This window comes from Zophobas morio, unplaced genomic scaffold, assembly GCF_036711695.1.
Source record: "Zophobas morio isolate AGI-343-1 ecotype UQ-CSIRO unplaced genomic scaffold, CSIRO_AGI_Zmor_V1 ptg000021l, whole genome shotgun sequence".
NCBI classification, from domain to species: Eukaryota; Metazoa; Arthropoda; class Insecta; order Coleoptera; family Tenebrionidae; genus Zophobas; species Zophobas morio.
The window spans coordinates 19242853-19267801 of record NW_026972126.1 but is presented as its reverse complement, the minus strand read 5'-3'; the positions used below and the strand labels follow the sequence as shown (position 1 = coordinate 19267801).

General features: G+C 30.9%; 1 protein-coding gene across 3 annotated transcripts in view; it reads right to left on the bottom strand.

Moving 5' to 3' along the window:
• The window catches only part of LOC135132665 (extracellular serine/threonine protein CG31145), a 431251-nt gene that overhangs the window by 31023 nt on the left and 375279 nt on the right, over positions 1-24949 (bottom strand). For all 3 annotated transcript variants that reach the window (XM_064060827.1, XM_064060826.1, XM_064060828.1), the window contains 2 exons: positions 18833-19026; positions 18638-18778 (listed from right to left, as the gene is read on the bottom strand). In XM_064060827.1, coding sequence (XP_063916897.1) covers positions 18638-18778; positions 18833-19026 — 335 coding nt within the window. The remainder of the gene's footprint in view (positions 1-18637; positions 18779-18832; positions 19027-24949) is intronic.

Genomic DNA, 24949 nt, shown 5'->3' with positions numbered 1-24949 from the left:
AGATAGTTTAGTAAAGAGTTTTAGTCAAAAAGTTAAATTCTGAATTAGTGTCAAAAATTAATTCAAGACACAAGTTTTCATAAAACATGCATTTCAAAATGTGGCCCCTCGCGTACCGTCAAGCACAATCCCGACACCCTCCTTTCGCCGGTCGCCCCTGCGCCCTAACGCTACATAAATCATCCCTTAATAAACTAACTTTGTTACGATAGCATCGAAGAAAATTTCTATATCGACAACGGCCCGTTATAAATCTTGTATCAATTTCTGTTTCCATCAAGAGTGGAAAACGCAACAACCGAACGTTTGGGACTGATGTCATGCCATTCCACCGTTTGATCAGCGGATGGATGAGGTCTGTGCAGAAGAAGTGTGCTGGGCAGAATACGGGGCTTCATAAGAAGGCAAGGTGCGTGCAACACGCGATACTGATCTCCATTCATTCGTCTGAATCGTGTAACCGCATCCGAAATGAGCAGCAGTTGTGAGATTACTTTTTACTAGACGAGTCCACAGCAAGTCTTTGAGTTTGGCTTCTAATAGCGGCTTGTCACGACAGGAGTGGTTGTTGCGCTTCGTTCCAGGGAGAAGAGAAAAGGGCGAGTGGAGAGGCGGCAAAAAGGGAGCAGTGAAGGTGCAGGGGGCGACGAACTAAAAAAGGGTTAATTAATTTATTTTGTGGAGGAAGGGCGATATTAGCGATTTTACTTGCTGAGCGTAAGCTAAGGAGGCCATCGGGCGATTTACCACTTTCGTGTTTTCTCGACGTTTCATGACCTTTAGAAGACACTCCGAAACTATTTCCTTATCCTCTCCTAAAAATGGATGACGCCATCCCACTTGAAATTAAGTGTTATGATAAAAAAATAAAATTCGCAAAATCAAACTTTATAATATTCCGAAAAACCTGGAATTATTTACCTTCGACCGATTTTTTTTTCATTTTCTTGCATTTTTCAATGTTTCTATTTTTCGATCCCTCCATGAATATTGCAAATTGTGGACACATCGTCCACACGAATCGGTGCTAAAAATATAACGACTATTTAGTGAGTTTCGACAAATTTTTTGAAGTCAGAAATTGTCGTTCTTTCACTTTTTTTTCTATTTTTCAATTTTTCCATTTGCAATTTTTCGATATTACAATTTTTCATTTTTCGATTTTTCTGTTTCTCAATTTTTAGTTTTTCGATTTTTCAGTTTTTCTTGAATTTTATTTTCCACTTTCCCGATTTTTTTATTTTTAAATTTTGCATATTCTTATATATTTCAAAGGACGATTCTGGAAGAACCATCGGAATTATCGAAGAAATGGAAGCGGCAATGACTTCTGCGGCCCGAAATCTACAAGAAAATGTATTTAGTGAAATTTCGAAAATTTTGTTGAAAATTGGTCGAAAATTTTGCATATTTTTATACATTTCAAAGGACGATTCTGGAAGAACCATTGGAGTTATCGAAGAAATGAAAGCGGCAATGACTTCTGCGGCCCGAAATCTACAAGAAAATGTATTTAGTGATATTTCGAAAATTTTGTTGAAAATTGGTGGAAAATTTTGAATATTTTTATACATTTCGAAGCACGATTCTGAAAGAACCATTGCAGTTATCGAAGAAATGGAAGCGGCAATGAGTTCTGCGGCCGAAATCTACAAAAAAATGTATTTAGTGAAATTTCGAAAATTTTGTTGAAAATAGGTCGAAATGAAATAATAAAATTCATTAGATACATATTTAAAATGAAAATTAGAATAATTGCAAATCAAAAATTGCAGAAACGAAAAACTGGAAAACTGAGGAATTGAAGAATCTAAAATAAAAAAAACACGAAAGTTTAAATAATCCAAAAGCTGAAAAATCGAAATATTGAAAACCGAGAAATAAAAAAATTTCACATTGAAAATACAAAAATTAGAAAGTCAGAACCTTGAAAAATGGAAAAAATAAAGAACATAAACCGAAACGAAAAATTGCAAATCGAAAAATTGAATAAATGAAAAATTAAAAAACATAAAAATTAAAAATCTAAAAGTTGAAAAATCAAAAATTGAAAACTCGTGATATTGTCAATCGAAAAATTGCAAAATCTAAAAATTGGAATATCCAGATGGAAAATCGGAAAACTGAAAACTCTTAAAATGAAAACTCGTAGAGGTGCAAATCGTAAAACTGAAGAAACGAAGAAAAGAAAAACTGTAAAAAAATTAAAAATTAAAAAATCTACAAATTGAAAAATTTAAAATCGGAAATTCGTGAAGTTGCAAATCGAAAAATCGCAAAATCTAAAAATTGAGACATCCCAAAGTTGGAAAATTCAGAAAAAATTGAAAAACCGAAACACCAAGAAACTGAAAAATTGCAGAATCAAAATAGTGGAAATTTGAAAAAATGGAAAATCAAAAAACTGAAAAAACGAAAAATCGGAACATTGAAAGAGTAGCAATCGAGAAACTTAAAAATAAAAAAATAACAAAATTGAAATGGAAAAATTGAAAATCGAATTAATGAATTTTAAAATCCAATAATTGAAAAATTGAAAAATTCTAATCGGAAAATTGAAAAGTGAAATATTTTAAAAATCAAAATTTATTAGGAACATGAAAACTAGAAAAACTGCAAATCAAAAACTGAAAAAACGAAAACTTGAAAACTTAAGGACTGAAAATCTAAAATTGAAAAAACGAAAAATTAAAAAATCCAAAAGTTGAAAAATCGAAAAATTGAAAACTGGAACATCGCAAATTGAAAAATTTTACATTGGAAAAAGAAAAATTGGAAAATCAGAACTTTAAAAAACCAAACAATCGAAAAATTAAAAAAAAAATAAATAAACTAAAAAATTGAAGAAACGAAAAATTAAAAAATCCAAAAACTGAAGCATCCAGAAGTTGGAAAATAAAAATTTAAAAATGAAAACCCAAAGAAATGAAGATATTGAAATAAAAAAAAACAAAAAATTATAAAATCAGAACACTGAAAAATCGAAAATTGAAAAATCAAAGAGCAAAAATTCAAATCAAAGAACTTAGGAAACGAAAAATCGGAAAAATTAAAATTTTGCATATTTTTATATATTTCAAAGGACGATTCTGCAAGAACAATTGGACTTATCGAAGAAATGGAAGCGGCAATGTCTTCTGCGGCCCGAAAACTACAAGAAAATGTATTTAATAAAATTTCGAAAATTTTGTTGAAAATTGGTCGAAAATTTTGCATATTTTTATACATTTCAAAGGATGATTCTGGAAGAACCATTGGAGTTATCGAAGAAATGAAAGCGGCAATGACTTCTGCGGCCCGAAATTTACAAGAAAATGTATTTAGTGAAATTTCGAAAATTTTGTTGAAAATTGATCGAAAAATGAAATTTATTAGATACATATTTAAAATGAAAATTAGAATAATTGCAACTCAAAAATTGTAGAAACGAAAAACTCGAAAACAGGAATTGAAGAATCTAAGATTAAAAAAAAAACGAAAGTTTAAAAAATCGAAAAATTGATATATCGAAATCTTGAAAACCGAGAAATAGAAAAATTTCAAATTGAAAATACAAAAATTAGAAAATGAGAACCTTGAAAAATGGAAAAACTAAGGAAAATAAACCGAAACGAAAAATTGAAATTCGAAAAATTTAATAAATGAAAAATTAAAAAACATAAAAATTAAAAATCTAAAAGTTGAAAAATCAAAAATTGAAAACTCGTGATATTACCAATCAAAAAATTTCAAGATCTTAAAATTGGAATATCCAGATGGAAAATCGGAAAACTGAAAACTCGTAGAGGTGCAAATCGTAAAACTGAAGAAACGAAGAAAAGAAAATCTGTAAAAAAATTAAAAAATCTACAAATTGAAGAATTTTTAATCGAAAATTCGTGAAGTTGCAAATCAAAAAATTGCAAAATCTAAAAATTGAGACATCCAAAAGTTGGAAAATTCAGAAAAAAATTAAAAACCGAAACACCAAGAAACTGAAAAATTGGAAAAATCAAAATAATGCAATTTGAAAAAATGGAAAATCAAAAAACTGAAAAAACGAAAAAAATCGGAACATTGAATGACTAGCAATCGAGAAACTTAAAAATTAAAAAATAACAAAATTGTGAAATCGAAAAATTGAAAACTGGAAGACGCAAATTGAAAAATTTTATATTGGAAAAAGAAAAATTGGAAAATCAGAACTTTAAAAAACCAAACAATCGCAAAAATTAAGAAGAATAAAGAAAACAAAAAACCGAAATAAAAAGTTGCAAATCGAAAAATTGAAGAGACGAACAATTACAAAATCCAAAAACTGAAGCATCCGGGAATTGGAAAATAAAAATTTAAAAATGAAAACCCGAAGAAACGAAAATTGAAGATACTGAAATTGAAATAACAAAAAATTATAAAATCAGAACATTGAAAAATCGAAAAATTAAAAAAAAATTGGCAAAACAAAAAATTGCAAATCGAAAATGAAAGAAATAACAAAAATGTAAAAATAAAAAAATATATAAAAATGGAATCAAGAGATTGAAAAATCAAAAAGCAAAAATTCAAATCAAAGAACTTAGGAAACGAAAAATCGTAACTTCCAAAAATTTAAAAATCGACAAAGTTAAAATTGTAAAATCGAATAAATACAATGAAAAAGTTTTAAAATCCAACAACTGAAAAATGGAAAAAATGCAAAAATCCAGAAATTCAGAACATGCAATATTTCAAAAACTGAAGAAACGAAAAATTGAAAAACTGAAGATTTGAAAAATCTAAAATTGAAAAAACAAATCATTAAAAAATCCAAAAGTTGAAAAATCGAGATATTGAAAATCGGAAAATGCGAAACGAAAAATTGCAAATCGAAAAATTGAAGAAATAAAAAATTCAAAAATCTAAAATTTGAAACATCCAAAAGTTGAAAAATCGGAAAACTGAAAAATTTAAAAATGAAACTGGTAGAAGAGATTGAAGAAAAAAAAATAATTAACAAAATGAAAAATTGCAAATCCAGAAATTGAAGAAACCAAAAATTGTAAAATTCAATAAAATAAAAAACCGAAAAACATTTTTTGAAGACACGAAAAATAGAACAATCTAAAAATTGAACAAACAAGAAAAACGAAAAACTGAAAAACCGCGAATCAAAAAATTGAGAAAACAAAAAATTAAACTTGAAACACGAAAAACTGAATAAAGAAAAATTTTAAAATTGCAGGTTTCGTTCAGCAGGACGGGCTGAGTCCAAAAGTACCACAATAACACAGTTATCGCGAAATCAAGTACCTTTTGGTCCTTTTCGATTAATAAAACCCCACCGACGTTTCGGCCCTCCGACCTATCATCCCCAGGATCCACACCGCACACCGCCCCTTCATATTTCGTCCCACGACTGCTGGTCTTTTTACTGGCAGTAAAAATGTCCGTCGACCGTTCCGACATCCTTTTATCCTTCCAAGTTCCTTCTTCCGAACGCAATTAGCGTAAATGGCTATCGTTACACGCGAATCTCAAACTACGGTTTTCTATTAAGGGGCCGGTTTGGTCGATTCCCAAGAGATGGCTCGGAGCCACTCGCGATTTCTTCCATACTCTCTCGTTATTCACATAAAATTAACGCGTTCTATAAGGTCCTAATTAAAACTCTCTAACGTCGAATGTCGGGGGCAGAGCTCGGGAGATTTACACGTCGAACATCGCCACTAAACTTTAATTGGTTTTCTATCTTTCGTCGGGGGCGTGCCACGCTTGTTACTCTTTTTCTTTTCTTTTCGTCCGTACATAATCGATAAGGGCGCGTGTTTAACCAAATCGAAATTATCAAGCAGGCTAAATTGAATTCAGACTGACACTTCCATTGGGGCGATTTAAATATAAATAACAGATTTCCGGCGACCTATAGGGTTAAGGCGGTGCCATGGCTAATTTAAGGTAGGTTTAGAGGCACGCTCACAATGGATAGAGTTTCAATTTCGAAGCATTTTTGACAGGATTGTTAAGGCGGGTTTAACACACAATTTTTATTTCATGAGGTCTAAGCTTAGGAAGTATTGTAATCGAGTGTATTGGACGTCTTGCTACTTTTATGTTTTCTCGACGTCTATTTGCTGTCTGTCCGATTTTTTTTTTATTAGACAGATAATCTCCGAAACTATTGGATCGATAACAGTAAATATTATTTCAGTTTCATAAAATAAGATAATCATTCACATAACAAATAAGGTTATCTTAATCATGGTAAACCGTTAATCCCTTCCAAAAAATTGATAAACTCATTTCAAATTTTTTTTTCGCAAAATTTGTGAATACAGTACTGTTATTATTAGTATTACACTGTATCTATCGTAATTGATATACGTGTTCTTGCAAAAATGTTACAAAATTTAGTAATGAAAAAAGTCACTTGAAACAAATGCGTAGCATGCTTCTTTAAATTTCCTTTAACAATACATAAGCATCTTTATTTTAACTTAAAAGTGTTATTATAAAAAAATTTAAATCGCAAAAGCAAATCTTTATTTTCATTTTTTCAAATTTTAATGTTTTCAATTTTGCAATTTCTCGACTTTAAAATATTTCAATTTTTCAATTTACAACTCTTCGATATTACAATTTTTCGAATTTAAAAATTTACGATTTTTCGATTTTGGGGAATTTCGATTTTTCGATGTTTCAGTTCATTTTTTCGTTGTTTCGATTTCTCGGTTTATCAACTTTTCGTCATTTCAGTTTTGGAATTTTTCATGTCTCTAATTTTCAGTCCTTCGATTCTTCAATTTTTCGATTTTTTAAATTTTCGATTTTTAATTTTAGATTTTTCAATTTTTCAATTTTTTGTTTTGATTTTTCGGTTTTTCAATTTTTTGATTTCTTAATTTATTTTTCAAGCTTTCCAATTTTCCAGCTTTTGAATTTTTCAGTTTTTAATTTTTAATTTTTCGTTTTTTCAATTTTTCACGGTTCATGTTACTTCAATGTTTGGATTTTTTGATTTTCATCTCTTCAACTTTTCGATTTACAATTTTTCGTTTTGGTTTTTTATATTCATTTTCACAACTTTTCGATTTTTCTATTTTCCGATTTGACATTTTTTTTTGTGTTTTTTACATTTTTCGTTTTGCAATTTTTGATTTTTTAATTTTTTTATGCATCTTTTTGAGTTTTCATTTTTAAATTTTTCAGTTTTACAGTTTCCCAATTTTCGGACTTTTCTGTTTTTAGATTTTGCAATTTTTCCATTTTTCAATGTTCCAATTTTTTGCTCTTTCGCTTGCTGGATCTCTCGATTTTCTCATTTAGATTTTTCGGTTTTTACTTTTTGATTTTTCGATCTGCCATTTTTGTTTCGTTTTTTCAATTTTTCGCTTTGCGATTTTTCAATTTTTTAATTTTTTCAGTATTTCAATTTTTGGATTCTTTGATTTTTTTCTCTTCAAATTTTCAATTTAGGTACAGTTTTTCGTTTTGGTTTTTATATTCTTCATTTTTAGAACTATTGATTTTTCAATATTCCGATTTTACATTTTTTTTGTTTTTTTATGTGTATTTTTTTTAATTTTTCTTTTCTTCAATTTTTCGATTTGCAATTTTTCAATTTTTTTATTTTTTTTTATTATTCAATTGTATGTTAAGCATCTCTTCGAGTTTTCATTTTTAAATTTTTCAGTTTTACGATTTTTGGATGTTTCAAATGTTTAGATTTTCAAATTTTTCGAATTTTCAATTTTCGATTTCAATTTGTCGTTTCGGTTTTTTATTTTTGCTTTTTCAATATTGTGATTTTCTAGATTTTCTAATTTTTCTATTTTTTTCAATGTGAAATTTTTTAGTTTTTGGATGCTTCAGTTTTTCGATTTGCAATTTCAGGTTTTCAATTTTTCCACTTTCCAATTTTTTATTTTTTAGTGTCTAGATTTCGCAATTTCTCGATTCGAGATTCTCGAGTTTTCAATTTTTAATTTTTCGATTTGCAATTTTTCGTTTCCGCTTTTTATTTTCCTAATTTTCCGGTCTCTCAATGTTGTGATTTTTTAGATTTTCTTATTTGTCTTTTTTTTTCAAGGTGAAATTTTGCAGTTTTTGGATGTCAATTTTTCGATTTTCAATGTTTCGAATTTCCAACTTTTGAATTTTTCAGTTTTTAGATTTTGCTATTTTTCGATTTGAGATTCCGAGTTTTCTATTTTTAATTTTGCAATTTTTTGTTTCGGTTTTTTAGTTTCTTTAGTTTTTCAATTATTTGATTTTGCAATGTTTCCATTGTATATCTAGTTTTTTATTTTTTCGGTTTTTAGTTTATCGATTTGCAATTTTTCGTTTCTGCTTTTTATTTTCCTAATTTTTGCGGTCTCTCAATGTTGTGATTTTTTAGATTTTCTTATTTGTCTTTTTTTTCAAGGTGAAATTTTTCAGTTTTTGTATGTCAATTTTTCGATTTTCAATTTTTCAAATTTCCAACTTTTGAATTTTTCAGTTTTTAGATTTTGCTATTTTTCGATTTGAGATTCCGAGTTTTCTATTTTCAATTTTGCAATTTTTTGTTTCGGTTTTTTAGTTTCTTTAGTTTTTCAATTATTTGATTTTGCAATGTTTCCATTGTATACTTTTTTATTTTTTCGTTTTTCAGTTTATCGATTTGCGATTTTTCAATTTTTCAATTTTCTTGTTTCTTCAATTTTTGGATTTATAAAATTTCTCGAGTTTTCAGATTCTGGATTTTTAATTTTTCATTCCTTCAGATATTCGATTTTCTATTTTTATAATTTTTCATTTTTCAGGGTAAAATTTTCAATTTTTGGTCTTTTTAATTTGTCGAGTTTCATTTTTAAACTTTTCACTTCTCCGATTTTCCCATTTTGAATGTATTATGTTTTCGTTGCGGTTTTTTTCACGAATTTTCAATTCATGTCAATTTTTTTTACATTTTTTGTTTTGCAATTTTTGATTTTTTAATTTTTTTATGCATCTTTTTAAGTTTTCATTTTTAAATTTTTCAATTTTACGGTTTCCCAATTTTCGGATGTTTCTATTATTAGATTTTTCCATTTTTCAATTTTTCAATTTTTTGCTGTTTTGCTTGCCGGATCTCTGGATTTTCTCATTTCGATTTTTCGGTTTTTCATTTTTCCAACTTTTGATTTTTCAATTTTTAGATTTCGTAAGTTCCCGAGTTTCTCTAATTTTCAATTTTTAGTTTCTGATTTTTTCGATCTGCCATTTTTGTTTCGTTGTTTCAATTTTTTATTTTCTTTGGTATTTCAATTTTTGGATTCCTTAATTTTTTTCTCTTCAAATTTTCGATTTAGGTACAGTTTTTCGTCTTGGTTTTTATATTCTTCATTTTTACAACTTTTGATTTTTCAATGTTCCGATTTTATATATTTTTTTGTTTTTTCATGTCTATTTTTTTTAATTTTTCTTTTCTTCAATTTTTCGATTTGCAATTTTTCAGTTTTACGATTTTTGGATGTTTCAAATGTTTAGATTTTCAAATTTTTCTGTATAGTTTTTTATTTTTTCGTTTTTTAGTTTATCGATTTGCGATTTTTCAATTTTTCATTTTTCTTGTTTTTTCAATTTTTAGATTTAGATTCGGTTTTTTATTTTCTTTATTTTTGCAATTTTTCGATGTTCTATATTTATAATTTTTCATTTTTCAGGGTAAAATGTTCAATTTTTGGTCTTTTTAATTTTTCGAGTTTCATTTTTAAACTTTTTACTTTTCGGATTTTCGCATTTTGAATGTATCATGTTTTGGTTGCGATTTTTTTCACGAATTTTCAATTTTTAGATTTTCTAATTTTTCGTTTTGATTTTTTATTTTCTTTTTTTTTTCAATTTTTCGGATTTTCAATGTTCTGATTTTCTAATTTTTCTTTCTTTTTTTCCAATGTGAAAATGTTCAATTTTTGGATTTTTTAATTTTTAAGTTTTTCAATTTTATATCTTTAAATGTTATTTTGCTAATTATCATTTTAAATATGTACCTAACAATAATTAGAATTCAAAAATTTGTTTACTTTTTCAATTTAAAGATTTCAAAATTTTTCAATTTTTCAATTATATTGGATTTTAAAACTTTTTCATTTATTCCAATTTTTCCGTTTTTCGATTTTTCAACTTTTAGAATGAAAAAAAAAGGATAATTGAAAAACCAAAATTTAAAAAATCGAAAAAGGATGAAATGAAAACTTCGAAAAAACGAAAAACTGAAAATATTGATAATTAAAGAAATCGAAAAATCGGATACTTAATTGAGAAATCCAAAAATTGCAAAATTGAAAAATGGAGGAATTGAGAAATCAAATATTCAAAAACTTGAGAAAACTGAGAAACTGAAAACTTGTGATATCGAAAAATTAGTCGAAGGTAAACAAATCCAGATTTTTCGAAAAACTATAAGACATGATTTTGCGAATTTTATTTTTTATGATAAGCCTTAAATTAAAATGAAGATAACGGGTGTTCAATTAAAAAAGTCATCAAGCTGGCTTTGATTTTTTTAAAAACATTGTCAAGCATGTCTACAATTAACCTCAAATTTAATCGATGACAGCTGACAACGCGGAAATGTCAATTGTATAGAGCAGTACGAATTAATAAAACACGTGCGTTGTTCTTTACGTTTATGTTATCAAAAAAGTAGCGCCAACTTGACGACTTTTTTAATTTCGGGAAAATGGAGTGGTTCCTGATTTAATCAATACGATAAACTGCCTCTTTCATTAATTGCAGGTCTAGAGTCACAATATTTTGCATATCACATCTATCTTGTTATAACATAAAGGAACTCGAGTCCTTAATTCCGACACGTATCTATTTAGCAAAAATAGTTTGACAAAATGCCAACAATAGAAATCTTCAGCTTCACAACGGGTGTTGTTTTGTAATTCTCTAAATAATAAATAAATATGAGATTCGAGTAAAAAAACGTAAATTCCAGCCCGTCAAAGTTCGAACATCATCAAAATTTCGCTCCGAAAGTACAACTCGATTTTGCATGAAAAAAAAAAGTGAGTGAACTTCTTTCTAAAGATTCCTCCTTAATCTCCAATAACTCCGAACTAAATCCGCCCAGAGCTTCATTATCCTGTTTATTCTTGTTTGATTTCCTTCGTTCCGTTTTTCCCAAAGCAAAATAAAAAGAACAAACGCCAAAACCTAATACATTTTTTAAACTCGCCGTCTTCACGTTTAAAGCTTAATGGCGAGATCTCATCAGGCCTCATTTTCCCCCTCGGCAAAACCATTGATTTCACTTGAAACGGCACGTCCAGCGCAAAATCAAACTTTCAACAATTTTTTTAAGCCTCGTTCGGAGCAAGTGGAAGCGTCCGATTCCTCCGACGTGTGCTTATTGAAATTTAAGCAGCTCTTCGATTGTATAATTCAACAGCTAATGGAAAAGAAATGCGGCTATTCCGAGCTCCCGAAAGGGAGCAGTTCTTTTAAGTGACACTCGAAGAACACTTAGGAACTCCATACGATTTTTTTATTGTTCATTTTTCAGTGCCGGCTTCCGGTCGCGTTATCGGCCCTCAATCTAAGCCACGAAGTTGCTTAATAAAGGGCCGCATATAATTAGAAATTAATGACGGGGCGTAAAAAAGCCATTACATAATTGCGCCGCCACGAGGGATGTTTTTATTGTCGCCCGAAAGGAGAAATCCGAAGTCGCTCGTCTAGTTCTTGTTGTTGTTGAGCCGGCCCTCGATCGCCGGCAAGCTTCGATGGAAATTATTCGCAAATTACGACGAAAGACTACCGAGTAATTCAATATTGCCACACTCGCGAAGAAAAGTTTAACTTTTCATTAAATTAGAGAAATTAAACAACTTTTCTCGTTTAATTACGGTGCAATAATATTAATTAATGGAAAGGAAACAAAAAGAATTAAAACTGAATTTCGAGCCGGGAATAAAAGGAATACACTAAAAGGAATTTATTGTCTGAAGCGGGTAGTGTCCTTAGGGGTTACATCCCGCACCTTCATTATCTCAAAGCCGCTGTCATGAAGGAAATTGATATTGCACAATTAAACCACCAGCCATCATCATTTCGTTAAATAATACAAATCAAGAACACGCGACGAAGCGAAAATGGGGAGGATTTGGAGACGCCGACAATGGAAAAGTCGATAGTGTGCAACTGTGGCGTGATTGACTCGTGCGGAAAATATGCCACGTGTAACACCAGCCGGTACCCTGTCCAATGAAAGTCACCACTGCACTATTTTAATCCAACCCTCTTCGCCTCCAGCTTTTGTCTTTATGCTTCAAGCTAGATACTTGAAATAATACAACAGCACCAGTTCCTTAGGCCCGCTTAAAATTATAAAAATTTTTGGCGTCAGAGCAGGCCACAAAAATTGTGACATTAGAGGGGGAAAAAAGTCACAACAATTGGGCGACATAGAACGAAAATAAAGGTGACAAAATTACGGGGCTAACAAACGAGACAAAGGTAAGAAAAACACCACAAAAGGCAAAAAGACGATGAAAAGGACATAAAAAAAGGAGCCAAAAACGCAACAAACAAAAGGCCACAAAAATTACGACAAAAGAGGAATGAATTAAAGGTGGAAAAAGACGATAAAAGAGTCAAAAAATGATTAAAAAATTAAAAAGGGGAAAAAAATTGGGCTACAAAAAAAGGAAAATAGAGATGGCAAACAAACGAATCAAAACGGGGGCAAAAACACGACAAAAAAGGACACTAAAAAACGAGACGAAGAGAAAAAGGGGCCAAAAATGTCATAAAACTGGACAAAGAATGAGAGAAAAACGCCCCAAAAAATTGCCAAAGAAGCAAAAACGGAATCGAAAAGGTGAAAAAAAAGGGGCCAAAAACGCACCAAAAAGTGTCAAAAGCCACAAAAATTGCGAAAAAAGCGGGAGAAAATAAACCATAAAAAAGGACACAAAGCGGATGGCAAAAAAGAAGGCAAGAACGCCACAAAAAAAACGGAGACTAAAAAACGAAAGAAATGGGGGGGGGGGGGGGGGCAAAAGCGCGATAAGAACTGAATAGAAGAATAAGAAAAAACGGATAACAAAAAAAGAAGTCAACAAAAAAAAAAACACGGCACCAAAAAATGCTAAAAAAGCGAAAAGAAAATTGAAAAAGGGACAAAAATAAGCGAAAAAGATGACAAAAAGGGGTCTAAAAATGCAAAAGAGCGTCAACCGGAGTCAATAGAGATTGCGACAAAAGAGGGAAAAAAATCACAAAAAAGAGTTACAAAAACGACGTAAGTAACAAAAGTTGGGCCACATAGAAAGGAAAACAAAGGTCACAAAAAAAGGGGTCCAAAAGTGCGACAACAGAAGGAAGGGGCTCAAGAAACGATAAAAACTGGAGAAAAAAATTTACAAAAAAAGGTAACAAAAAAACACCGCAAAAAATAACAAAAAATCGAAAAAGATGACGAAAGGGTGATAAAAAAAGGTGCCCAAAACGCAACAAAACCCGTCAAAAAGAAGCCACAAAAAGTGTGACAGGAATGAATTAAACGTGAAAAAGGGGAGGATTAAAAATGGACGAAAAAATTGACAAAAGAAAATTAAAAAGGGAACAAAAATCGGGCCATAAAAAAAGAAAACAAAAGGTGAAAAAAAAACACAAATAAAACGGAGGCAAAAGCACGACAAAAAATGACTTTAGCCACATTTTTAGAGAGACAAAGTGGGGAGGAAGCTAAGAATGCCATAAAAAGTGAACAGAAGAATGAGACAAACAACGCCAAAAAAAAAGGGCGACAAAAAATGGTGAGAAAAACCATCACAAATGGGTTAAAAAAAACGAAAAATATGACGAAAAGGTGATAAAGGAAGGCCACAGAAATTGCGAGAAAAGAGGGATGAATTAAAGGTGAAAAAATACGATGAAAAAGGGGGACAAAAACACCACAAAAAAGCGATAAAAAAGGCAAAAAATTGCCAAAAGAAAATTAAAAAGGGGACAAAAAGGATAACAAAAAAAAAAAACGTGACCAAAGAATCGGCAAAAAACGCCTCAAAAAATTGCTAAAGAAGCAAAAACGGAATCTGTTCAGTTTTTATCGCGCTTTTGCCCCTCCCCCCATTTCTTTCGTTTTTTAGTCTCCGTTTTTGTTGCGCTTTTGACCACGTTTTAAAAAAGTCGATTAAAACGTGGTCAAAAGCGCAACAAAAACGGAGACTAAAAAACGAAAGAAATGGGGGGAGTGGCAAAAGCGCGATAAAAACTGAACAGAAGAATGAGAAAAAACGGGTGACATAAAAAGAAGTGATAATAACATAACAAAAAAAAAACACGCCACTAAAAAATGCTAAAAAAGTGAAAAGAGAATTGAAAAAGGGAGAAAAATAAGCCAAAAATATGACAAAAAGGTGATAAAAGGGGTCTAAAAATGCAAAAGAGCGTCAACAGGAGTCAATCGAGATTGCAACAAGAGGGAAAAAAATCAAAAAAGAGTTACAAAGGGGACAAAAATTGGATGCCAAAAAGGAAAATAAAGTTGACAACAAAATAATCAAAACGGGGTCAAAACACGAAAAAAAAGAGACTAAAAAACGACACAGAGGGAGCAGGGGCTAAGAACACCATAAAAATTGAACAGAAGAATGAGACCAAAAAAGGCAAAAAAAGGTAACAAAAAGGAGTGACAAAAAAACGCCAAAAAAACTTATAAAAAAGCGAAAAGGGAATAAAAACGAGGCAAAAACGCAACAAAAAGCGTCAAAAAGGCCAAAAAAATTGCGACAAGAGGGAGAAAAACATGTCACAAAAAAAACTACAAAAGACGACGTCAAAAAATGGAAGGTGAAAAAAAAAACGAAAAAAAAGGGGACACAAAATGAATGTCAAAAAAAATGATTCAAGAACGCCACAAAAAAAGCAATAAAAAAGCGTCAGAGCAGGCCATAAAAATTGCGATTGTAGAGGGGGAAAAAAGTCACAACAAGGGCAAGCAACAAAAACTGGGCGACATAGAAGCAAAATTGGGACATAAAAGGGGGCTAACAAACGAGAAGAAGTTAAGAAAAACACCACAAATGGCAAAAAAGCCAAAAAGAGGACGAAAAGGAGATAAAAAAAAACACCAAAAACGCAACAAACAGCGTCAAAAAGAGGCCACAAAAATTACAACAAAAGAGGAATGAATTAAAGGTGGAAAAAGACGATAAAAGTGGCAAAAAACGACAAAGAAAATTAAAAGGGGACAAAAATTGGGCCACAAAAACAGGAGGTGACAAAAAAACTAATCAAAATGGGGGCAAAAGCAAAAACGAGACGAATAGAGAAGGGGGCTAAAAATGTCATAAAACTGGACATAAGAATGAAAGAAAAACGCCAAAAAAGATGTGACCAAAGAATCGACAAAAAACGCCTTAAAAAATTGCTAAAGAAGCAAAAAGAGAATCGAAAAGGTGAAAAAATGGGGTCAAAAACGCACCAAAAAGTGTCAAAAGAGGCCACAAAAATTGCGATAAAAGGAGGAGAAAAAAAAAACGGTAAAAAAAAGGACACAAAATGGATGGTAAAAAAGAGGCCAAGAACGCTAGAGAAAAAGCGATAAAAAAGGTAAAAAATCGATAAAAGAGAATTAAAAAGGAACAAACATTGGGAGACAAAAAAGGAAAATAAAGGTGACAAAAAGTCGATTACAAGGGGGTCAAAAGCGCAACAAAAACGGAGACTAAAAAACGAAAGAAATGGGGGAAGGGGCAAAAGCGCGATAAAAACTGAACAGAAGAATGAGAAAAAACGGGTAACATAAAAAGAAGTGAAAATAACACAACAAAACAAAACACGCCACCAAAAAATGCTAAAAAAACGAAAAGAGAATTGAAAAAGGGACAAAAATAAGCGAAAAAGATGCCAAAAAGGTGATAACAGGGGTCTAAAAATGCAAAAGAGCGTCAACAGGAGTCAAAAGAAATTGCGACAAAAGAGGGAAAAAAAATCAAAAAAGAGTTACGAAAACGACGTAAGCACAAAAGTTGGGCCACATAGAAAGGGAAACAAAGGTCACAAAAAGCCGATAAAAAGTGCGACAAAAGAAGGAACTAACAAATGAGACAAGTGGGACTTAAGAAACGATAAAAACTGGATAAAAAAGTATCACAAAAAAGGTAACAAAAAATACCGCAAAAAAAATAACAGAAAAGCGAAAAGGATGACGAAAGGGTGATAAAAAAAGATGCTCAAAACGCAACAAAAACCGTCAAAAAGAAGCTACGAAAATTGTGACAGAGGAATGAATTAAGCGTGAAAAAGACGAAAAAAAGGGAGGTTTAAAAATGGATGAAAAAATCGACAAAAGAAAATCAAAAAGGAAACAAAAATCGGGCCACAAAAGAAGAAAACAAAGGTGAAAAAACAAATAAAACGGAGGCAAAAGTACAACAAAAAAGGAGATTTTTTTAGACTAATTTTTACAGAGACAAAGTGGGAAGGAAGCTAAGAAAAAAAAAGCGACAAAAAAGGTAAGAAAAACCATCACAAATACGTAAAAAAAGCCAAAAAGATGACGAAAAGGTGGTAAAGAAAGGCCACAGAAATTGCGAGAAAAGAGGGATGAATTAAAGGTGAAAAAAGACGATAAAAAAGGGGACAAAAACACCACAAAAAAAGATAAAAAGGGGGGGGACAAAAAACACCAGAAAAAAGCGATAAAAAAGGCAAAAAATTGACAAAAGAAAATTAAAAAGGGAACGAAAATTGGATCCCAAAAAGGAAAATAAAGGTAACAACAAAATAATCAAAACGGGGTTAAACCACGAAAAAAAACAGACTAAAAAACGATAAGAGGGAGCAGAGGGCTAAAAACACCATAAAAACTGGACAGAAGAATGAGACCAAAAAAGGCAAAAAAGAAAACAAAAATGGGGTGACAAAAGAACGCCAAAAAACGCCACAAAAACTTCTAAAAAAACGAGAAGGGAATAAAAAAGAGGCAAAAACGCAACAAAAAGCGTCAAAAGGGCCAAAAAAATTGCGGCAAGATGGAGAAAAACATGTCTCAATAAAAACCACAAAAGACGACGTCAAAAAATGGAAGGTGAAAAAAAAACGAAAAAAAGGGGACACAAAATGGATGACAAAAAAAATGATTCAAGAACGCCACAAAAAAAGCTATAAAAAAAGCAAAACATAGACAAAAGAGAATTAATGGTGAAAAAGACGAAAAAAAAGGGACACAAAATCGACGACAAAAAAGATTATAAAAAGACGGGACCAAAAGCGCAATAAAAAAAAGAAACTAAGAACATCATAAAAAGGGGCGATGAGAAAAAACGCGTTAAAAACTTCACAAGGGCAACAAAAAATGAGGTAACAAAACACCACAGAAAGATTCTTTAAAAAAGGCGAAACACGGGGAAAAACAGAGGAAAATTGGCGACAAAACAAAAAAAAAAGACATAAAGAAGCTACAAAAATTGCGACAAAAAATGGGAAAAACTGAAGGCGAAAAAAATTATAAAACGCGGGACAAAAATAGACGATAAAAAAGGGGTCAATAATTGAAAAAAGGCTACAAAAAACTGAAAAAGCTTATATTTAGCGTATTTTTTCGCCTGGATTCTGTCCGTTTTTTGTCGTCATTTTCTGTACCACCTTTTATCACATATTTCCGTCTTTTGTGGCTTGTTTTTCTTTTTTGCCTTTTTTTAATAGCATTTTTTTGGGTGGCTTTATTGTTACCTATTTTTTAGCGCTTGTCACGTATTTCTACCAAGTTTAAATCTTCATTTTGTCCCGTTTTATGTCGTCATATTTTGATAACATTTTTTGTAGTCTTTTTAGAAGTTGCGTTTTTAACCCCTTTTTTTCGTTTTTTTGTAGCTTATTTTTGTCTCCTCTTTATATTCCCCTTTTTCTGGATATTTTTGTGTGACGTTTTTTGTATCTGCCCAATTTTTATCGCGTTTTTGGTCCCTCCCCTTTATCCACTTTTTTATTACCCTTTTTGGTCATTGCTAAAAGACTGATGACGTCAGGGGCGAGAGAAGTTCTGTCTAAATAAGTTTAGACCAACTTTTTTTATACTAATAAAAATCTTCTTAAGATTAAAATATGTTAATCTTAGATCGAGTTCCAATGTTTCTATTAATTCATTCTCATTAGGCCAAACGACGAAAATATTTATAGATCATATGTATAATACATTGATCACAACATAGGATACTTTTTTTTTAATGAAATAGAAAAATTCGTGAAAATAAGCGGCTAAAATAAGTCAAAATATTGTTTCTGGGATTAAATTTATCATAACAACACATACGTCTGTGTTCATCTAAAATAGGTTACGTTGTTTTCCTTCTTTTCTGAGGTAAGCGTTTCATTTTTCATACAATTGTAGTCCAAGGAGTATATTTTTGTCACTGAATTTTTATGGCGAATAACTCAACAATTTTCTGTCATTTTCGCTAAGAATGTGGCAAGTTCAAGGACTAGGGTTCCTATATATTACAATAAATTAAGAGCCGAAACATAGAAATATTTAACACATATTGTTATATTGTTGTAATAACGTATTGGTTAAGATGTTTACCTCAATTTTTGAGGTAAGAATTGCATTTTTGCATTAAAAAAATAGTACTGGTTTTGAAAGACCCCGCACTATATCGTAGGTTGTAGGGACTCTACAAGGTTGGTAAATGGTACTTACGCCATCAGCGTCTGCAGTGTCGACTGCCTCAGCATACAGCACTGCAGAATGGGCGCCAAAATGGACAGTTCGTCGTGGAACGGCCTCCCGAACCCCCGCCCATGGTCCAGATGCAGCGGGAACGTGTCGTTCCCGAACAGTCTGCAACACACCCCTCGATTAGCCCTTGGACCGCTTCATCCCCAACAAACTAACCTAAATGTCTCATAATGATGTCTATCCATATTACCCATTAAGAAATCTAACACGGCCATATCCATGAGATCGTAAAGCCGCCTCCCCTGGTCGTACGGCGGGATCTCCCTAACCAGGGAGCAATAATTGTCCTCCGTCTCCCACTGGGCTTTCCTGCGCTTGTGGTAGGACCTCCTCCACGGATGCCTCCATACCTGGAACGGGCGAATTACGAGATGATATCGCGAAAAAAATGAGAGCAGATTTCATTTAAAGATAGGACGCGATGTAATTTGGTCTACTCAACGTTAAACCCTCTTTTATTCTTATTTATTAGTGTCAACGCGGAATAAACAGCGAGATAATAATTCCGGGAGATTAATACGGGCGTCTTCGTGGATGATACCGGAAAATGGCGAATTTTTCGAGGATTCGGGGTGAATTGTGCTTTTCACGAGTGTCCTGCAGGGAAAATAAAAATAAAAAGGCTGGAGGGATTACAGGAACAATGGGTAATCGGATAATGCGCTTAAATGTTTACGTTCGTACATGCATTGAGGAGATTTAGACAGTTTTATAAATTTTTGTAATGGCTTGATTGCTGGAGTGGACGGAACAAAGGAGTGCGAAGGACTGGAGTAATCCCGGAAAAGACTGGTGTTTTAAAACAGAGTCAAATGAAAAGCAAACATTTAAATAAAAAAATTGGATTTTAGACTAAATTCTCTACAATTTGCTTACACACATAAAGAAATTTGAAAAAAATGTAACTAGTAGAAAAAAATATAACTGGAGGTTTCGATAACGGTTTTAGAGTTAATTCAAGCCATTACATTTTCCAAGCGATATTGCAATGTTGTGCTCGTATACAAGTTTTGATATCGATTTAACGTTGAAACAAATTATTTTATATTGTATTTTATGTTACACCAGATGCCCCACTGCTCGAATCCCCATTCCATTTCACGATTATTATTAATCCCTTTAAATAAATCTGACACCATACTAAATGACATGATTTCGATAAATAAAAACATGGAACAAATTCAGAATAGCTCAGGCTTAAAAATGCTGAAAGTTAAAAAATACAAAAATTAATACCCAAAACAACGAGCGAGTTATCAAAATAAACGACAGCGGATATATTCCTATCCGAGAACTGTTAGCTTTCATAATTCCTTTAGATAAAAGTCCAAAAATTCGCAAATTTAAAGCTATCGAAATTAAACAACTAAAATGGTGGATGCGCCGGGATAATAAATCCGTTCTAAGATATTTATTTCCACATTTTTATGAAACTGCTGCATGAAATAATATATTCTAAATGAAACTCCGCGAACATGTTGATAACCAAACAGAATAACAAAGCAAGAACAGATTTGAAATAAGATATATTATCCTCTTTCGGAGTTTTTTGCACAACTCCATTTATTTTTTCATAATAATGCGTGTTCCGACGCCTTTTGCAAAAACCCAGATAGCTAATCCTGGGAGAAGGTCCAAAAACACTTTGAGGTTAATTAGAGAAAGTATAATTTTTTTGTTAAAAATGGTGAAATAATTTCTTTCAAGAAATGGTTACACGAAATAATATTTTTTAAAGACATTATTTATCATTTCGGGAATAGTTTTCGACAATAGAAATTTTATGTTCTGTTTCAAGCACTCTTTTTATTACTCTGACAACACAACTGTCAAACTGACAGGTAGCTTTGATGAAAAACAGTGTGTCACTACAGTTTTTTAATTCCATGGTTGACTAGACGATATTTTTTCCGATCATATATTTTTATTCATTTTAAATAAGCAAAATTTCACCTACAACATAGCTAGATACTATATTTTTATAGTGATTATTTCATTTTTCGATTTCTCGATTTTACAATTTTTCGATTTTTCTATTTTTCAATTATCAATTATTCAATTTTTCGGGTTGATTTTTAATATTTCGAATTTTTAATTTATGGATTTTTAAAATTTTTTGATTTTTAGATTTTTACGATTTCTGGATTTTAAACTTTGTCAGTTGTTCAATTCCCCGATTTTTCGATTTATTGATTTTTAAAATTTTTCAATTTTTCGGTTTTTCGAATTCTCGGCTGAGATTTTTGGGGAAAAAAATCAAAATTGTAAATATTAGAATGTTTTTTCGATTTCTCGATTTTTCGGCTTTCGATTTTTCAATTTATTGATAATTCAGTTTTCGGATTTTTCAGTTCTTGATTCTTCAATTTTTCGATTTCTCGATTTTACAATTTTTCGATTTTTTTATTTTACAATTTTTCGATTTTTCTATTTTACAATTTTTCGGGATTTTTGATTTTTTAATTTTTCGATTTTGTAATTTTTTTTATTTTTAGACTTTTACGATTTCTGGGTTTTAAACTTTTTCAGTTGTTCAATTCGTCGATTTTTCGATTTATTGATTTTTAAAATCTTTCATTTTTCGATTTTTCGGTTTTTCGAATTTTCGACTGAGATTTTTGGGGAAAAAAAAGCAAAATTGTTTTTTCGATTTCTCGATTTTTCAACTTTCGATTTCTCAATTTAATGACATTTCAGTTTTGGGATTTTTCAACTTTTAATTTTTAGATTTCTCGATTTCGCGATTTTACAATTTTTCGATTTTTCTATTTTTCAATTATCGATTTTCAGATATCAATTATTCAATTTTTCGATTTTTCGGGTTGATTTTTAATATTTCGAATTTTTAATTTTTGGATTTTCAAAATTTTTTGATTTTTAGACTTTTACGATTTCTGGATTTTAAACTTTTTCAGTTGTTCAATTCCTCGATTTTTCGATTTATTGATTTTTAAAATTTTTCATTTTTAGATTTTTTGGTTTTTCGAATTCTCGACTGAAATTTTTTGAAAAAAAAAATCAAAATTGTAAATGTTACAATGTTTTTTCGATTTCTCGATTTTTCAGTTTCGATTTTTCAATTTATTGATAATTCAGTTTTCGGATTTTTCAGTTTTTGATTCTTCAATTTTTCGATTTCTCGATTTTACAATTTTTCGATTTTTCTATTTTACAATTTTTGGATTTTTCTATTTTACAATTTTCCGATTTTTCTATTTTACAATTTTTCGGGGGTTTTTGATTTTTTAATTTTTCGATTTTGTAAATTTTTTGATTTTTAGACTTTTACGATTTCTGGATATTAAACTTTTTCAGTTATTCAATTCCTCGATTTTTCGATTTATTGATTTTCAAAATTTCTCATTTTTCGATTTTTCGGTTTTTCGAATTCTCGACTGAGATTTTTTGAAAAAAAAAATCAAAATTGTAAATATTAGAATGTTTTTTCGATTTCTTGATTTTTCAGCTTTCGATTTTTCAATTTATTGATAATTCAGTTTTCGGATTTTTCAGTTCTTGATTCTTCAATTTTTCGATTTCTCGATTTTACAATTTTTCGATTTTTCTATTTTACAATTTTTCGGGGTTAATGATTTTTTAATTTTTCGATTTTTTAAATTTTTTCATTTTTACACTTTTACGATTTCTGGATTTTAATTGGAGTTTGTTAAATCTCATTTTCCCGAAGCAAAATGCGAGGAACTGGAAGCTAAACACAAAGGCGAATATTCATCTTTCAAGCTGTCTGTATATGCTGACAATTTCGGAAAAGCCCTGGACCCCAACATCTGGCCTGTAGGAGCATGTGTTCGCAAGTTTTTTCATTTTAAAAAAATTAACGAGTAAAGCGGTAGTTAGTGATAGCTATTTTTCAATTTTCCATTTAAATGTACAATCGATTAGGAAAAAAGTTGATGAAGTAGAGGTAGTTTTACATAACATTAAAGAATCTTATGATGTTTTATGTTTTACAGAACATTGGTTAACAAACTATGAGTTGGATTTATTAAAATTGGGTAGTTTTAAGATAGCCTCTGCCTATACCAGGAAAGATAAAGGTTATGGCGGTGTTGTGATACTAGTAAACGATAAAATTAAATACCAAGTTATTGATGTTTCAAAGTTTTGTAATGTAATTGACATTGAGCTTGCAGCCATTAAAGTTAATAAACCCAAACTAATCATAATAACTGTATACAGAGCACCAAAAGGCAATCTGGAAGTTTTATACTCTAATTTGACTAATTTATTTAATTTTATCAATATAATCGATTCAGATGTTATTATTAATGGAGACTTTAACATACATTTTGACCGCAAAACCAAACAGACTCTAGAGTTCCTTAACTTTTTAAAATCTTATAATTTGAGACCTCTAATCTTTGAGAACACGCGAGCAAATTCGTGTATTGATAATATACTTACAAATATCGCACATGATTGTAGGCACCAGGTCATGGAGACTCATTTATCTGACCATCGTGCTGCTACTGTAGAAATTCCACATAATCGTCATAAGTCAAAAGACTGCTCGAAAGTTGTATCATATCAACCTTTTACGGAAGTAGGATTCTTTAATTTTTTTAATATTATTAGTGATTGCAATTTTGATTTTATCAATGATGCTGGACTTGATACAAATACCAAATTTAACTTATTCACCAAATTAATTTCTGATAAAGTAAACATGGCCTTTCCTATAAAAGTAAAAAGAATAAAAAATGTTAAAAAGGATGATATTTACTGGTATGATGAGAAATTACATAAAATGAAACAAAATGTAGACCTGCTACACGAATTACACAATCAAAATCCTAATGACCCAACTTTTGTGACCTATTTTCAAAAATATAGAGAATTGTTTAGAACCGAAGTTAAGAAAAGAAAAAAAACCTTTAATGACAACCTAATTAAAAATTCTACTAATGTAGCAAAGGACAGCTGGAAATTAATTAATAGCAAACGATTAGCTAGTAGCAATAATTATTCAGAAAAACTGACTGCGGAGGACTTCTCTACATTTTTTGGTGATATCCCACATAATTTGGAGAATAATTTAAAATTATCAAATACGGATCCAATTCAGCTAATGCACAAAAATTTGACTCCGGTGAACTCTGTTTTCAATTTCAGAGAGATAACATTTAATGAAGTAAGAGATACAATTGATTCCATCAAAAAAAAGAAAAGTAAGGACTACTACAACATAAGTATCACCATTGTTAGGAATATTAAGAATCTCATTCTAGTTCCACTCACAAGATTGATCAATCGGTGTATTAATGAAAATCTTTTCCCATCCTGTCTCAAGGTGACCAAAGTAATCCCTATCCACAAAAAGGGCAACGTAGATGATGTTGATAAATATAGACCAATCTCTATAACGCCTATTTTTGGGAAAATTTTAGAAAAGATTATGCTTAAACAACTTGAGGAATACGTTACTAAACAAAATATATTGAACCAACGCCAATTTGGTTTCCAACATGGCAAAAGTACAACCATGGCTATTAATAGGCTTGTTGATGAGGTCATTACCTGTTTCGAAACAAAACAATTCTTAGGATGCACATTTTGTGATCTATCAAAAGCTTTCGATAGTATTAATCACAACATTCTAATAAACAAGCTTGAGTTGTACGGATTGTCAAATGGAGCCTTACAGCTTATTTTTAGTTTTCTCCACAATCGCCAGCAGGTTGTTCTGTTTAATAATGTATACTCCGAAATGACAATAGTTAACATAGGAGTGCCACAAGGCTCGATTTTAGGTCCGTTGCTCTTTTTGTTATACATTAACGACTTGGCTAAACATCTAGACAATAAAATCATACTTTTTGCGGATGACACTACTTGCTATAGTGTGGACTCAGACATCCCGTCTCTCTTGGACAGGATGGAACAAGATATTAATGCTGCTAGTGAATGGTTTACTTCAAACAGATTAACGCTTAATGTACTGAAAACTCAAAAAATGGTGTTTTCCCTTCGTTACATTTCTGAGATTGACAATCCGAGGTGTGTCAAATTTCTTGGTGTGACACTGGACCCGAAATTATGCTGGGATAATCACGTCATTGATATCTGTAAAAAATTGTCCAAATCAACTTTTCTTATTAGGAATTTGCAATATGAGGTTAGTGAGCAGATCCTTATGATGATATACTACTCTTTATTTCAAAGTATTTTTAGCTATGCCATTATAACCTGGGGCCACAGCAGTCATTTAAAAACTGTTTTTAAATTGCAGCGCCGAGTAGTTCGAATTATTGG